The sequence below is a fragment of the Herpailurus yagouaroundi genome, unplaced genomic scaffold (genome assembly GCF_014898765.1).
Source record: "Herpailurus yagouaroundi ecotype Mexico unplaced genomic scaffold, PumYag 165, whole genome shotgun sequence".
Lineage (NCBI taxonomy): Eukaryota > Metazoa > Chordata > Mammalia > Carnivora > Felidae > Herpailurus > Herpailurus yagouaroundi.
Genome location: NW_024412406.1, coordinates 30498271 through 30512060, shown reverse-complemented (window position 1 = coordinate 30512060; position 13790 = coordinate 30498271). Strand labels below are relative to the sequence as shown.

Here is a 13790-nt window from a genome sequence, read left to right as displayed (position 1 = left end):
ATCATGACCTGAGCTGAAGTTGGACGCTTAACCGACTGAGCCACCCAAGCGCCCCTTAACTTTCTTTTTTTTAATGTTTATTTTTTTATTTATTTTTGAGAGAGAGAGAGAGAGATAGAAAGTGAGTAGGGGAGGGGCAGAGAGAGAGGGACACAGAGAGAATCCCAAGCAGGCTCCATGCTGTCAGCACAGAGCCCAGTGCGGAGCTTGAAGCCATGAACCGTGAGATCAAGACCTGAGGGGAAAACAAGAATCAGACACTTAACTGATGGAGCCACCCAAGCATCCCAAGATTTGTAACTTTCTTATTAAATTTATTCATTCTGTCGTTGGCTAATCTTGATTGCTATGATCTTTTGATAATTAGAAGTTTAGCAATTCCCTTGCAAGGTTTCTGTGATTCTCAGTCCTTCAAATCAAATCAAATCAAATCAAATCAAATCAAATCAAATCAATTAATACTCTGAATATGTGCTCCTTATAAGATAACTTCCACAGCTAAGGCTCTGTTCTGGACGTCTCTTTGTTCCTCATGTTTTTCTCCATATTTTTGGTAAGAACTTAGTGTTTTCTAGCTCATACCTATGGCATCGAACTCCTACTTTCCTGCTGGCTGAAGTAAAAGTAACACCAAATCAAGCAATTTATGCATCTGATAATTGTCTCCACAAACTGGCCTGATGTTTATATACACTCTGAATCAACCTATTAAGTTGTTTTGACATAATACAGACATACATGTCTATAGACAGGACATGTCTGAATGGCATTTTTCTCACGTACTCAGAAAAAGAGAAACCTCACGAACAGTAGGTACAATAATCTTTACGAGAATCTTCCATGATTTGAATTAGAATATTATTTCTTTACTCCATACCAATAGTACTCATTCCAGAGTGCTAGATTTAAAGACTAACTCATAAGCATCCTAGTTTTCTGCTGTATCCCTTGTACCAAACACATGCATCTTGTTATCAGAACCAGCCTATGCCTCCCATGTGGTCTTCGTCATTCTCCCACATTCTCTGATACTAACAGCAGCGGCTGTTCAAATTACGGGCTCCTTGAGTGACTGGTTCCTGAAGGAGATCATCCTGAGAGACGGCATCCAATTGTCTGTAGATACTTTCAAATAAATCAGTTCACACATGTTTAGCTGGTGTTTGCTCATATTGACAGAATCGGAGTCAACAGAGCGGATGGATGGTTTAAACCTATGTGTCAAATAAACCGGGCACAGAAATAAACCCATAAGGCAGAGAAGCTGGGCAGAGAAAGAAACCCACAAGGCAAAAGGCAGAAAGCAGGCAATGATGAAATGGAACAAACAAGATGTCTAGGCAAGTTTTCCTGGTGTCCCTAAGTTTTTGGAGTTCACCTGTGTGATTTTTGTTTTAGAGGGATGTATGGATTTATTTTGGGTCTGGAAGGAAATGGATCAGATCAGGGTTACCTGGATGGCTCAGTCAGTTAAGCATCTTACTTTGGCTCAGGTCATGATCTCACGGTTTGTGAGTTCGAGCCCCACATCGGGCTCTGTGTGGACAGCTCAGAGCCTGGAGCCTGCTTCCGATTCTGTGTCTCCCTCTCTCTCTGTCCTCCCTTGCTCATGCTCTGTATCCCTCCCTCTCTCTCTCTCTCTCAAATGTAAATAAACATTAAAAATTCAAAAATAAATTAAAAATAAAGAATTTGATAAATTATAATAGGGTTCTTAGAAAATAACTAACTTGCAAAATCAGAATATTGAGGCAACTGCAAACCATGCGACATGAAGAAAATGGGGAGTTTAGGGATGTCTACTTAATGAAAATGAACAGATGTACTGCAGAAAAAATAATCATCTTTAACAGATAGATGTCATATCCCAAGTTTCTCCACAAGGAAACAAAATGACCAAATAGAAACCTGTGAGAAGTTTGATCTGACTACAATATTAAAAATGAATCCTAGTAAGTCCTCTTTCAATGAAACAGTCTCTTAAAACAGGCTTAGAGACCGTGGGATTTACATCTGCCCAGACAACGGGACAGGAGAGAGCACGAAGGACATAGTAAACAGTTAAAATGTGTTTTGCTTTTTCCTTGTGGTAACTCCTGAGTTTCTACATAAGAAGGCTTTTCATCTTCAAAGACACCAGGGTTTTGTAACTGAGTTTCAGGTCCCACCTTAGGTTCAGATCAAAACTAGCCTTCTCACAGCTTGCTTCAGTATGTTTTTAGCCCACACAAAAGTGTGCATAAAATGATTAAACAGGAACCTCCACGACCTTCAGCAACCACATCTGCTGGTTAACGCTGTCACATAGGACAGCTCATGAACCCATGCCTCCCCCAGAGAGCTTAGACCTTGATCAGAAGGTCTGGCTCAACAAAAGGCAAGAAGAAACGGTCCTACCTGGCCCCCTGGAGGATGCCCTAGGAACTGCAGGGATTCCCGCCCGGGCAGGAGGCGCTGCCTGGGACCCTGCAGGCCAATGCGTGCACCAGGGCCGGCAGAGGGCCGCGCTGACGCCCTGAGAAAGGGCTAGGCCGTGTCCTCCTAAGGGGTCCCTGGCATCTAGGGAGCTGTCCAGCCTGGGAAGAGAACAAGGCAGCTCAGCTCTGGAAGGACCTGACATAGAGATTTCTGTGGCTTCCCTGATAGCTTCTGCCCCTTCTGCTGGGGATCTCCACTTCTCAGAAGGTGGAGACCATCATGGGGAGATGGGCTGCCTTCCTGGAGCCTGGGAGAGGCTGATCACCTTCTGCAAGGTTTTTTTTGGCCATGGAGGTAATGTCAGCAACCGGACCTGACCCCCCCATGATCCAAGAGAGGAAAAGTAAGTGTCCCTTCCAGGAACCACAGAGCCAAGGCAAGAATGGGAGACGATACACCCACGGGTCAGAAGAGACAGAGAATCAGGGTGAAGGAATTGAAGGCAGGGCAAATGATGCGGAGAAAAGCTTCCTAAGGCTTAATTAGATGATGTTGGAACTAAGAAAGTAAAGAGCAATTTAAAGGGAGGATAGTTCCTGCTGAGACTGAAATTAATGAATTTGATATCAGTGGTCATATGCAAAAAATACATCAGAACATTTAGCAAAATATAACAGGTTGAAATAGGAAGGATAAGAAAAAATATTTGGAGGGTAAATTGTGCAGGCCTGACGCCCAAGGATATTTTGAAAGAAAAAATATATTTTATACAATATTTAAGGAATATATATATATATATATATATGTAGTAACTAAGGAATATGAGATTCACACTTCCCTTTGTCGAAGAAACTGCTCACTAAGTTTGAGACTGAGTTGATAAGAAAAACTACATCTAGGCAGAGCGCCTGGGTGGCTCAGTCAGTTAAGCGTCCAACTTCGGCTCGGGTCATGATGTCACGGTCCGTGATTTCGAGCCTTGCGTGGGGCTCCGTGCTGATGGCTTTGAGCCTGGAGCCTGCTTCCCATTCTGTGTCTTCCTCTCTCTCTGCCCCTCCCCCACTCATGCTCTGTCTCTCCCCGTCTCTTAAAAATGAGTAAATGTTGGGGCACCTGGGTGGCTCAGGTTGAGCATCCGACTTCGGCTCAGGTCATGATCTCTTGGTCTGTGAGTTTGAGCCCCGCATCAGGCTCTATGCTGACAGCTCAGAGCCTGGAGCCCGATTCAGATTCTGTGTCTCCCTCTCTCTCTGCCCCTCCCCTGCTCATGCTCTGTCTCTGTCAAAAATAAATAAACATAAAAAAAATAAAAAAAAAAAGAGTATGTGTTAAAAAAATTTTTTTTAATTTAAAAAACATATATCCTTTAACAAAGCAACTTTACTTTTTTGTATATAATCCAGCCTGGGGGAATATCAGCGTTGGTATTTAAACATTTAAACATTTAAACATTAAACATTTAAACATAAATGTTGACATATGCAAATATGCCCATTAATGACTTAGGGATATTGATACAATGGTGTGAAACAAACCTAAATATATGACATAATATGACAAATGACATGCAAACTGAAAATGAAATGCAACTCGATACCCTGAGTTACTGCACCACTTCATAGCCTACACAAACGCACAGCATCACAGCTCCCTAAGTGATATTCAAGTCCCGCGTCCATCTTTTAGGTCTTATGCCTTCTACCTACAAAGAATAATAATATATAGTTATCTAAACCTCAAGTGCATTTACATTATTACTGTTTTGGAATGTGTGCATTTAGGACAGGAACAATTTCCCCATGATTTTTTTTTTTTTTTTTTTGGTAGTTAAATTCAAATTTGCAACTTTGGATAATCAGTATTCACCAGTAAGCCACTATTTATGGGCAACAGAAGCAAAGAAATCGTCTTGAAAAAAATGTCTTCTTCAAAAGAAATACATACAGTTTACTTGAGGGTGAGTTTGATAATACCTTTCCTTCTAATAAAGATAAACCACTAAGATTGCCTGGAGCAGCTGTTCAAATCCCAAACAGGGCTCCGTTTTTCTCTAGGACAACGTCGGTTAAAACAATTAAATCACTTAAGCACCCTCACTGTATTCATCTTAATCTGAGAATGAGAGAATCAGAGAAGAGTGAAGAATTCTTCAACAGGAATGAGAACACGAGTAAGACAAGTATAATGATTAGTATAAATAGTGATTTCTAGGTCCTCTCATACATCCTCTCAATACATCCACTAACGCTTTGGGAAAGTAACAACTTGAGGTCTGAGCTGGGGACACAATGTGGCTGATACATTTCTGGCCCCAGTTAACGCAGACCACTACAATGTCTGGCCTCAGGAAAAGGACACAGCAATAATCTACAAAACAACTCTCAGTGATTTGAATCATCGTATCTGCCTCTAAACACTTGGATGCTGCTGTTAATTGGGAGATACAAGAAGCTTACGCCATAAATAAGGGGTCCACTTTTGAGCAGTTACCAAATGTCTTTATTTAAAGTCTCTCCTTTTAAAGAACATCTTTTAATTAGTTTTTCTGGGGAAAAAATATACTTGTGGGTCAAAAACGCAAGGAAATATAAAATCTGCATCTACTTACAAGGGTCCTCACGACAAACATGTTGAGATTCCTCACGCGATGATTTATTTGTCTGCTTAGGTGATTTTGCTCCTGAAATGACTTCTCACCATTGTGGAGGGAAGAGGTGTGTTACCATGTGGCCACGCGTGGTTTTAAGAATGACAGTGCCATAAGGGCACCTGGGTGGCTTGGGGGCTTAGGCATCTGACCAGCTCAGGTCATGAGCTCTTGGTCCGCGGGTTCGAGCCCGCGTCGGGCTCTTGTGCTGACAGCTCAGAGCCTGGAGCCTCCTTTGGAATCTGCGTCTCCCTCTCTCTCTGCCCCTCCCCTGCTCACCCTCTGTCTCTGTCTCTCTCAAAAATAAACAAACATTAAAAAAATGTTTTTACATGACAGTGCCATAAAAGAAGATACATCATTTTTCTATCCAACTTCTTGATAGATACTTGCTACTGGTTAATTAATTTCCAGGTATTTTTGAGACGTTATCAGAGAAACAGCATTCTTACTATGACTTAAGACCACAAATTAGGATCTTTTTTATGTTAAAAAAATTTTTTTTTTTTTTTTGGAGAGGGAGAGAGAGAGAGAGAGAGAGAAAGTGTATGAGCGCACACGCAAGCGGTGGGGAGGGTCAGAGGGAGAGAGGGAGAATCTTAAGCAGGCTCCGCTGGTTCAGGGTTCCATCTCTTGACCCTTAGATCATGACCTAAACCGAAATCAAGAGTTGGACGCTTAACTGAGTCACCCAGGCGCCCCAGGATCTTAATAATAAGAGTGCTTCACACACTCAAGATTCTCTCCTCCCCTTGTCTGTTAAATCTTTGCATTGCACTTTCCCTAACAAATGTTGCCAGCAAGAAACGCATTACAATTTAAGTAACGAGAGGAGCTCTCCTCTTGGTCCTGAGATGTACGAACTTGGTACACTGGAGCCACAGGGCGGAAGGAAAGGGAGGGTGGAAGAGGCGGGGTGCCCTCACTTGGTGCCCGCCCACAGTCTGTGCTGCGCTCTTGTCCCACGGGTGCTCCAAGGAGACGGTGCTCACAGAGAAAAGAGCTGAGGCCTTCAGGTTGGCCATATATAGGTTTAAATCCCAGCTGGGGGACCTCAGACTCTGTCTTTAGCATCCAGGAGCCTCATTTTCCTCCTTTGTGAAGTGGGGATAATGATACTCACCTTGAAAGACTCACCAAGATTATGAGGTAGGTAGGTGTTAGGTATGAATCACCTAACACGGGGCTGGCGGTATGAGAATCTAGAAAAGGCACATGTGGGCATAATGGGACCACAGCTTTTGCTTCCTGGACTTGAGTCATCGCTTCCATCCAGAGCACAGCTATTTTCACCGTGGCCCACACCCTGCCATGCCATCTGTTTTTTTCCTCTGTTCAGTGGGCTCGGCGCCCAGTCTGAAGACGGAGGAAACGCAAGAGGAGTGTTACTACTTGCCATTCATCTTGTCGCGCACGTCGCCTCCCTGCGTCCCATGTTTTGGAGAGCCGGAAATATTTCATTATTCCTGGCCATCATCACCAAGAACTTGAGGGGAGGAAAACTACACCTCCCCCTCACAGAACTAAGTGACTTTTTTCTGTCCCCTAAAACCCACCACAGAGAAAAAGGAAACTGATTCGGGTGTTGCTGTGTTTTTGGTTCGACATTCTCTCATATTTTTTAAATTTTTTTTGGCTTATTTTTGAGACAGAGAGAGACAGAGTGTGAGTAGAGGAGGGGCAGAGAGAGAGAGAGAGAGAGAGAGAGAATCTGAAGTAGGCTCCAGGCTCTGAACTGTCAGCCCAGAGCCCCATGAAGGGCTCGAACCCACGAACTGTGAGATCATGTCCCGAGCCGAAGTCGTTATTAAAGGAGAAGAGAGCTACATTTCTTACGAGTTATTGTGATGACAAAATGCATGCTTATAAAGCACCTTAGTTACAGTTTGGCTCGTAAAACGTGGTATGGTAGATGTGGCAAATTATGTTGTATCACTAGACAAAGTTCTCTATCAGGACATCCCCAAATTTCCAATGAACATGCCTGCGACATCTTAGAAAGACTAAATAGTCTAAATAGCTGAGATGCTATGATTTTTTTTCCTCCTCTCTCTACTCAGCTGACCCCCAGGAAGTAGACGTATGCAGTACCAATGACTGGAGTTTGATGTTTGCCATAGTCATCTGAAGGGCACTGAGAACAAGAGACCAGATGGATGACCAAGTCCCCTCCCCACCTTACTGGGCCCCTCCCCATTATGACAGGTCCCTCCCTGCTCTGCAGGGCCCCTCCCCACTCTGCTGGGCCCCTCCCCACTATGACAAGCTCCTCCCTGCTCTGCCAGGCCCCTCCCCATTATGGCAAGCCCCGCCCCATACTTCCAGGCCCCTCCCCCAATGGCAAGCCCCGCCCCACACTGCTGGGCCTCTCCTTCTATGACAAGCCCCACCCCACTAAGACAAGCCCCGCCCTGCCGGGTCCCTCCCCATGACAAGCCCCGCCCCACACTGCCGGTCCCTCCCCCTATGACAAGCCCCGCCCCGCCCTGCCGGCCCGTCCCCACTCTGAGGAGGCTGGGGGAGATGCACTCTGGCCTTCCCGTGGCCCTCTCCAGCATCCTCCCGACGTCCAAAGGGAGAAGAGCGCAGGCGCGGTCTCCCGCGCGCACCCTTGTTTCAGGGGCGTAGGCCTGGACACCCGGCTACACACCTGCGCGCCTGCGCAGATCCACGCTGGCGGCCGCCGCGCACCCACCTTCGCAGCAGTCCTGCCACACGCGCAGATCCACCTGCGGTATCTCGCTGCAGCTCAGGTAGTCCTGCGGGTACTGCGCCTTCACGAACACGTCGGCCTGCACCTGCTGGATGTTGTCGCCGTTGTCGCAGAGCACGCGGCCCAGGGACGCCTGCCTCAGCTGAGTGAGCTGCGCGGGGGTGAACACTCCGGGGTTCTCATACCAGAACCTGGTGGCCAGCAGGGAGAGGCGTGCAGTGAGGCTCCCAGAAGGGCCCTGAGCTGCGGGCCCAGCGGCGACAGCGCAGCGGCAGAGCTCCCTGGGAGCAAAGATACGGAAAGGATTGTCTGCTCTCCAACCAAGCACGCTTTCAACTGCCTCCAGTGTTGATAAAGTCCTTAAATCCCCTGCTTTGAACGATCACTTTCTATTCACATTTTACAAAACGATTCAATAAAGCTTTGCAAAGTTAAAAGATAAATAAAGAAAAGCACGTCTTCTAATCTAAAATTCCATAAGCTAGCCTTAGAAATTACCTGAACAATTTTAAGACTGACATGTTTGCCTAAATGAGAAATAGTGCTTTTTAATCATTAATACATACTAGTTGATTATATCTATTAGCTAATTAGAATAAACACACTCGATTTTCAATTAAAAAACAAATACAGTTTAAAAACACTATTAAAGTGAGCCCTTGTGCATTCCTTCAGGGAATATTTCCAAGCACTTTTCTCAAGCCAGGCACCCAACAGAAGAGAGGAAGCCAAAGGCCGTCACCATTCACATGGTATATGGGCTGACTTGTGTCCCCTCGAAATTCACATTCGTTGAAATCCTAGCCCCCAGTATTTCAGAATGTGACTTTATTTGCAGACAGGGCCATTAAAGAGGCGGTTAAGTAAAAATAAGGTCATTAGGGTGTCATGGGGGGGGAATTATGATTATAATCCATTATGACTAGTGTCCTTACTAGGAAAGGAAATACGGACACAGGCCGGTCCAGAAGGAAGACCTTGTCAAGACAAAGGGAGAAGTTGGCCATCTACAAGGCCACAGAGTCCTCAGTAGGGATCAACACCCCCCACCTTGATCCAGTCTCCAGAACTGCAAGACAATATATTCGTTATCTAAACCACCCAGTCTTTTGGACTTGGTTATGGTAGTCCTAGTAAATTAATACACATGGAGAAAACAGTTTATTCAAAAAAACCACAAAGCTTTCCGAAATTTGCTTAGTTTTTGACCACATATATTCTTAAATTATTATCGACTGAACATATTAGCACAGCTATGTGCTGCGATAAATCCAGAGTGCCAAAACTAATTTATAAACATTAAAATGAAATACTGTACTCTGAACGTTGGCCAATGTGCAATAAAGGAATTACATCTGTTACTACTTTCTTTATAATATAATTCATAAATAGAAGAGACTGGGAAGAAAAATTTTAAATAAAGAATAATTTGGGGGATGCCTGGCTATGTCAGTCAGTTGAGCTCGACTTTGGCTCAGGTCACCATCTCACAGTTTCATGAGGGCTGACAGTGTAGAGCCTGCTTGAAAGTCTCCCTCTCTCTCTGTCCCTCCCCCACTAGCATTCTGCATCTTTCTCAAATTAAATAAACTCTTTTTAAAAAATTAAAAAAATAGTTTTTAGTGTAACTTTAATTAAAAACTAAGTTTTAGGGGAGCCTGGGTGGCTCAGTCGGTTAAGTGTCCGACTTCGGCTCAGGTCATGATCTCACAGTCCGTGAGTTCGAGCCCCGCGTCGGGCTCTCTGCTGACAGCTCAGAGCCTGGAGCCTGCTTTGGATTCTGTGTCTCCCCCTCTCTCTGACCCTCCCCCGTTCATGCTCTGTCTCTCTCTGTCTCAAAAATAAATAAACACTGAAAAAAAAAATTAAAAAAAAAAACTAAGTTTTAGGCAGTGTTTAAGTCCTTCGTATAAATATATAATCGCTGTGATAATACAGAACGTTGAACTGTCGAACAGGTTCACAAGAATCCTAGCCCTTACTCAAGACTGTACTAACGATCCAGAAGATACAGCGAGGGCCCCGGAACACAGTTGGTTTAAGTAACAAAGGAGAGCTAATAGTGTGTCCCATGCCAACTCGGCGGGGGCTGCTTAGTTTTTCAGTTTTCTTCGTTTTTATCCCTGGCTAGCCTTGCAACAAAGAGATTACACTAACTTCCATCTCCTGCCAGCTGTCATAATTTCATAAACTCAAGTTGATCCACAGTAGATACTTCAGACAAACCAAGAGATTTTTAGGAAGAAGCCCCATTTATTCTTCCGCTAGTAAGTGCCCTCAGCACACAGTTCTGCGAGGAGGTCTGGTCTTGGGTCAACCGGTCTCCCACGAGGATGAAGGGATGGGGCCTCAAGCCCGCTGTGAACTCCTGCACCACCAACATCATTTACACTTGCCACAATCTATGCACCCGGGGTACTACCGTTCGATGGACTGTATGTACATATGAGGCAACAGGTTTCAGGTGATACGCTGTGCACGTCATAGTCCAGGGCATTCTTTAAAATGTTTTTTTAACATTTATTCATTTTTTGAGAGACAGAGAGAGACGGAGCATGAGCGGGGAAGGGGCAGAGAGAGAGGAACACAGAATCCAAAGCAGGCTCCAGGCTCTAAGCCGTCAGCACAGAGCCCGACGCGGGGCTCGAACTCACGGACCGTGAGATCATGATCTGAGCCAAAGTCGGACGCTTAACCGACTGAGCCACCCAGGCGCCTCTGGTGCATTCTTTTAACTACTGACTTCTTTGCCCTTCCTAGTCAGTCTATTTCTTCCTTCCTTACAAAGATTTACAAGAACTTATAAAAATGAATGCCATCTGGTATTATCAGTGGTCAGAAAAATTCTGTGACCAGATGCCATTTGTTATTTCTCATATTCAATATATTTTAAACCATAGGAAGTACAGACTCATACTTATAATGCATGATTTGGGAGAAAAACCCAATTTTGTTATCTTCGAGAAGTATAACATAATTCTTCACCTATCTCCATCTCTTAGCCGCTGAAACTGGGTAACAAACAGGCACATAAGTGTTGGTCCCACTCTCGTACCAGGGATCAGGTCTTCAACCATGAGGGCGGGCCAGAGGTCAATGTTGCCCGGAGAGCCGTACAACCTGAAACCAAGCAGAAAGACATCACACGCTGGACTGGCAAAGTGACACTCACAGTATTATTTATACTAAGGACTGCAAAGCAATTTTTGCATTTTATATACACTAAAAACAAAGGCAGAGATGATTTTTATTCTCATTTCACAGGCAACAACGTTGAGATGACGGAAGAATTCAGGGATCACCCAGTTGGCCAGGAACAGAGCAGTGGCCCAGTTAAGAGCATTTAACACCATTCATGTAAGATGTACTGCGTTCTTCTAATTATCCTGTAAGTATATGGAATATAACTCTGTGTGTGTGTGTGTGTGTGTGTGTGTGTGTGTGTTTGCAGATCTATATCCAACTAATTCTTCTAGAAACATGTAGCAAATACACTAAGCATTAAAAAATTTCCATGTCAGTGTATTTGATAGTTATGCTAAACAGAGTGAAAAAATAGTTTGTGGAAATAATTTACTGTGTTAGATAAATTTCTTTCTTGCTAAAAAGATAATGATCCTTAGGGGCGCCTGGGTGGCTCAGTCGGTTGGGCGTCCGACTTCGGCCCAGGTCATGATCCCGTGCTTTGTGGGTTCGAGCCCCGCATCGGGCTCTGTGCTGACAGCTCGGAGCCCGGAGCCTGCTTCTGATTCCGTGTCTCCCTCTCTCTCTGTCCCTCCCCCCACTCCATCTCTCTGTCTCCCAAAAAATACATTAAAAAAATCAAAATAAAAAGATAATGATCCTTAGATTTGGGATTTGAAGTGATTTTTAAAATTTAAAAACTATCATAATGCTAATGATAATTTAAGCCAAACAGCTTTGGACACACCATCCACTTAAAGAAAGAAAACATGACCAGTACTCATGAGACTCCATGTGAGAGCTGCTGAGACCGTCTTTCCCTGTCTCCTAAACATGGGAACAACTTGACCTGTCCTTAACACTTTATTTCATGCGTACGATTCCATGGACTCCACATACTTTAGCTTCATATGCTTTAACCTTGGCACAAATGGAAACATAATGTTCATACTTCTTTTCACACCACAGTTTATTTGGAGATTCGTCCTGTTGCTGTACCCCCCTGCAACTAGTTCTTTGTCTCAGCCCTAGAGTAGCCCCTTGGATACTCTTCCGATTTAGTCGTCCATTCTACTGGTGATGAATATTTGTGGTTTGCAACATTTTACTGTGAACACTCTCACCCATGTTTCTTCATACGGACAGAGGTCTCTCTAGACTAGGAAATTTTTATGACAAAGGATACGATAGCAAATATTTTCAGTGTGTGTGCCACATTTTGCCATTAGTCAACTCTTCCCTTTTTCACCAGAGCAGCCAAAGATAGCATATAAAAAAATGGACGCGGTTGTGTTCCAATAAACCTTTCTTTACAAAAGCAGGCGGTGGGTGAGATTTGGCCAATGGGCTGTGGTTTGCGGATCCCTGCTCTAGAACATGCCAACACTAACTTTTAATTTTAATAGACGCACACACTTTTAATTTTAATAGATAATGCCAAACTGCCTAAAATATATGTACAGTTCATACGCTCATAATAAGCATATAGAAGTCATACGTGATACATATCCACATGCGTATCTTCAACTTTAATAGGTAGTGCCCTTGGCACATTGAATTTCTTCAATATTTTTTTTGAGTTTAGTTCAGTGTCATTGCTGCGACCCTTCTTACTCCTTCTCCTACCTCCTCCTCCTTCCCCCTCCCCCTGATTTTCTCCTTCTCCTGCATCTTTTTTCTTACTTTCTGATGATAGCTGGGCTTTTATATCTCCAAGTACTTGTCTGAGTGTTTCAGTGCTTGTTTAATTCAGATTCAAGTGTTGCATTATAGATTCCTTCTGTTTCCATTTCTTCCCCCTGGGATAATTTTTCTCTGTAATGTATTGATTTGCATTTCTGTTTTCTTGCTCCGTAGCTTTATTTGAAAGAAGTCCCCCGCCCCCTCTTCTCCCAGGCATTTCATGAAGTGGATTTCCAGTTGGGCAGCATACCGTTCTGTCACTGCCGTGCAGTCGTGCAATCGTTGATTGCAGTGTTGGTGGCAACAGGGGAGAGCAGGCACTGGCACGCTTTATTTCTCTTTCATTCCTTAGGCGTTCTTCATTTCACTTCATTCTACTTTAGCTTCCTGTCGGATATGAAGGGGCACTGTCCCCTCTCTCCTTATCTCCTTCGGTCCCTAAAAATGGTTATCTCTGGTTACTTTCGGCCCTGGGATTGGTGTAGACACCAGAGCTGTATTTGGAGCCATATTCGGTGATGTAGACTTAGCACTTACTGTCGGACTTTGTCCTTCTAGAGAGATTTCTTTTTTCCTGTAGTTCATCTATGCCGATTCCCTTTCGTTGGTCCACAGAGATTTTTGAATGCTCCATCCTTCTCTCCACACCCACACTTGCATGGAGGTGGAGCTCCAGTGGAAGTTCTGTTGGAAGCTGGGGATTATTTTCAAACTTGAAGCAATTTGAAATTGATGCCATTGTTGTCTCCTACGGATTCTGAATGTATAAGTCATGTGTTTTTGGACGTGTCTTCTTTGTAGTCTCGTAGTTTTGTAGGAGGCCACGTTAAGAGATGCCCAATCAAAGAATCCAATGACCATTGTTTTTCTAAGGCTAACTTGACAATATGTCTCCTTTGTAGAATTTGTGCTCATCTGATGGGGGTGAATAGGTGTTTCACGAGGATTTTCATTATCTTGATTATTTAGTTGGGCATCTGCTACGTATTGACTGAGCTTTTTTTTTTTTTTTTTTTTTTTACATAAAATGCCTATTTATGCCTTTTTCCCATCTTCCTATTGGGTGGCGTTCGTCTTTCTCACTTTAGGAGTTCTGTATATATTCTGGATGCTAATGCATGGTTATCTATGTTCAAATGTATTCCT

The 13790-nt window shown here is 43.9% G+C and overlaps 1 protein-coding gene across 1 annotated transcript in view; it reads right to left on the bottom strand.

The window, feature by feature from the left end:
* PXDNL (peroxidasin like) overlaps positions 1-13790 on the bottom strand; it is a 430785-nt gene that overhangs the window by 30865 nt on the left and 386130 nt on the right. The window contains exons 16-17 of the mRNA XM_040487847.1: positions 10764-10898; positions 7761-7969 (exon numbers count right to left, since the gene is read on the bottom strand). Of these exons, the coding sequence (XP_040343781.1) occupies positions 7761-7969; positions 10764-10898 (344 nt within the window). The remainder of the gene's footprint in view (positions 1-7760; positions 7970-10763; positions 10899-13790) is intronic.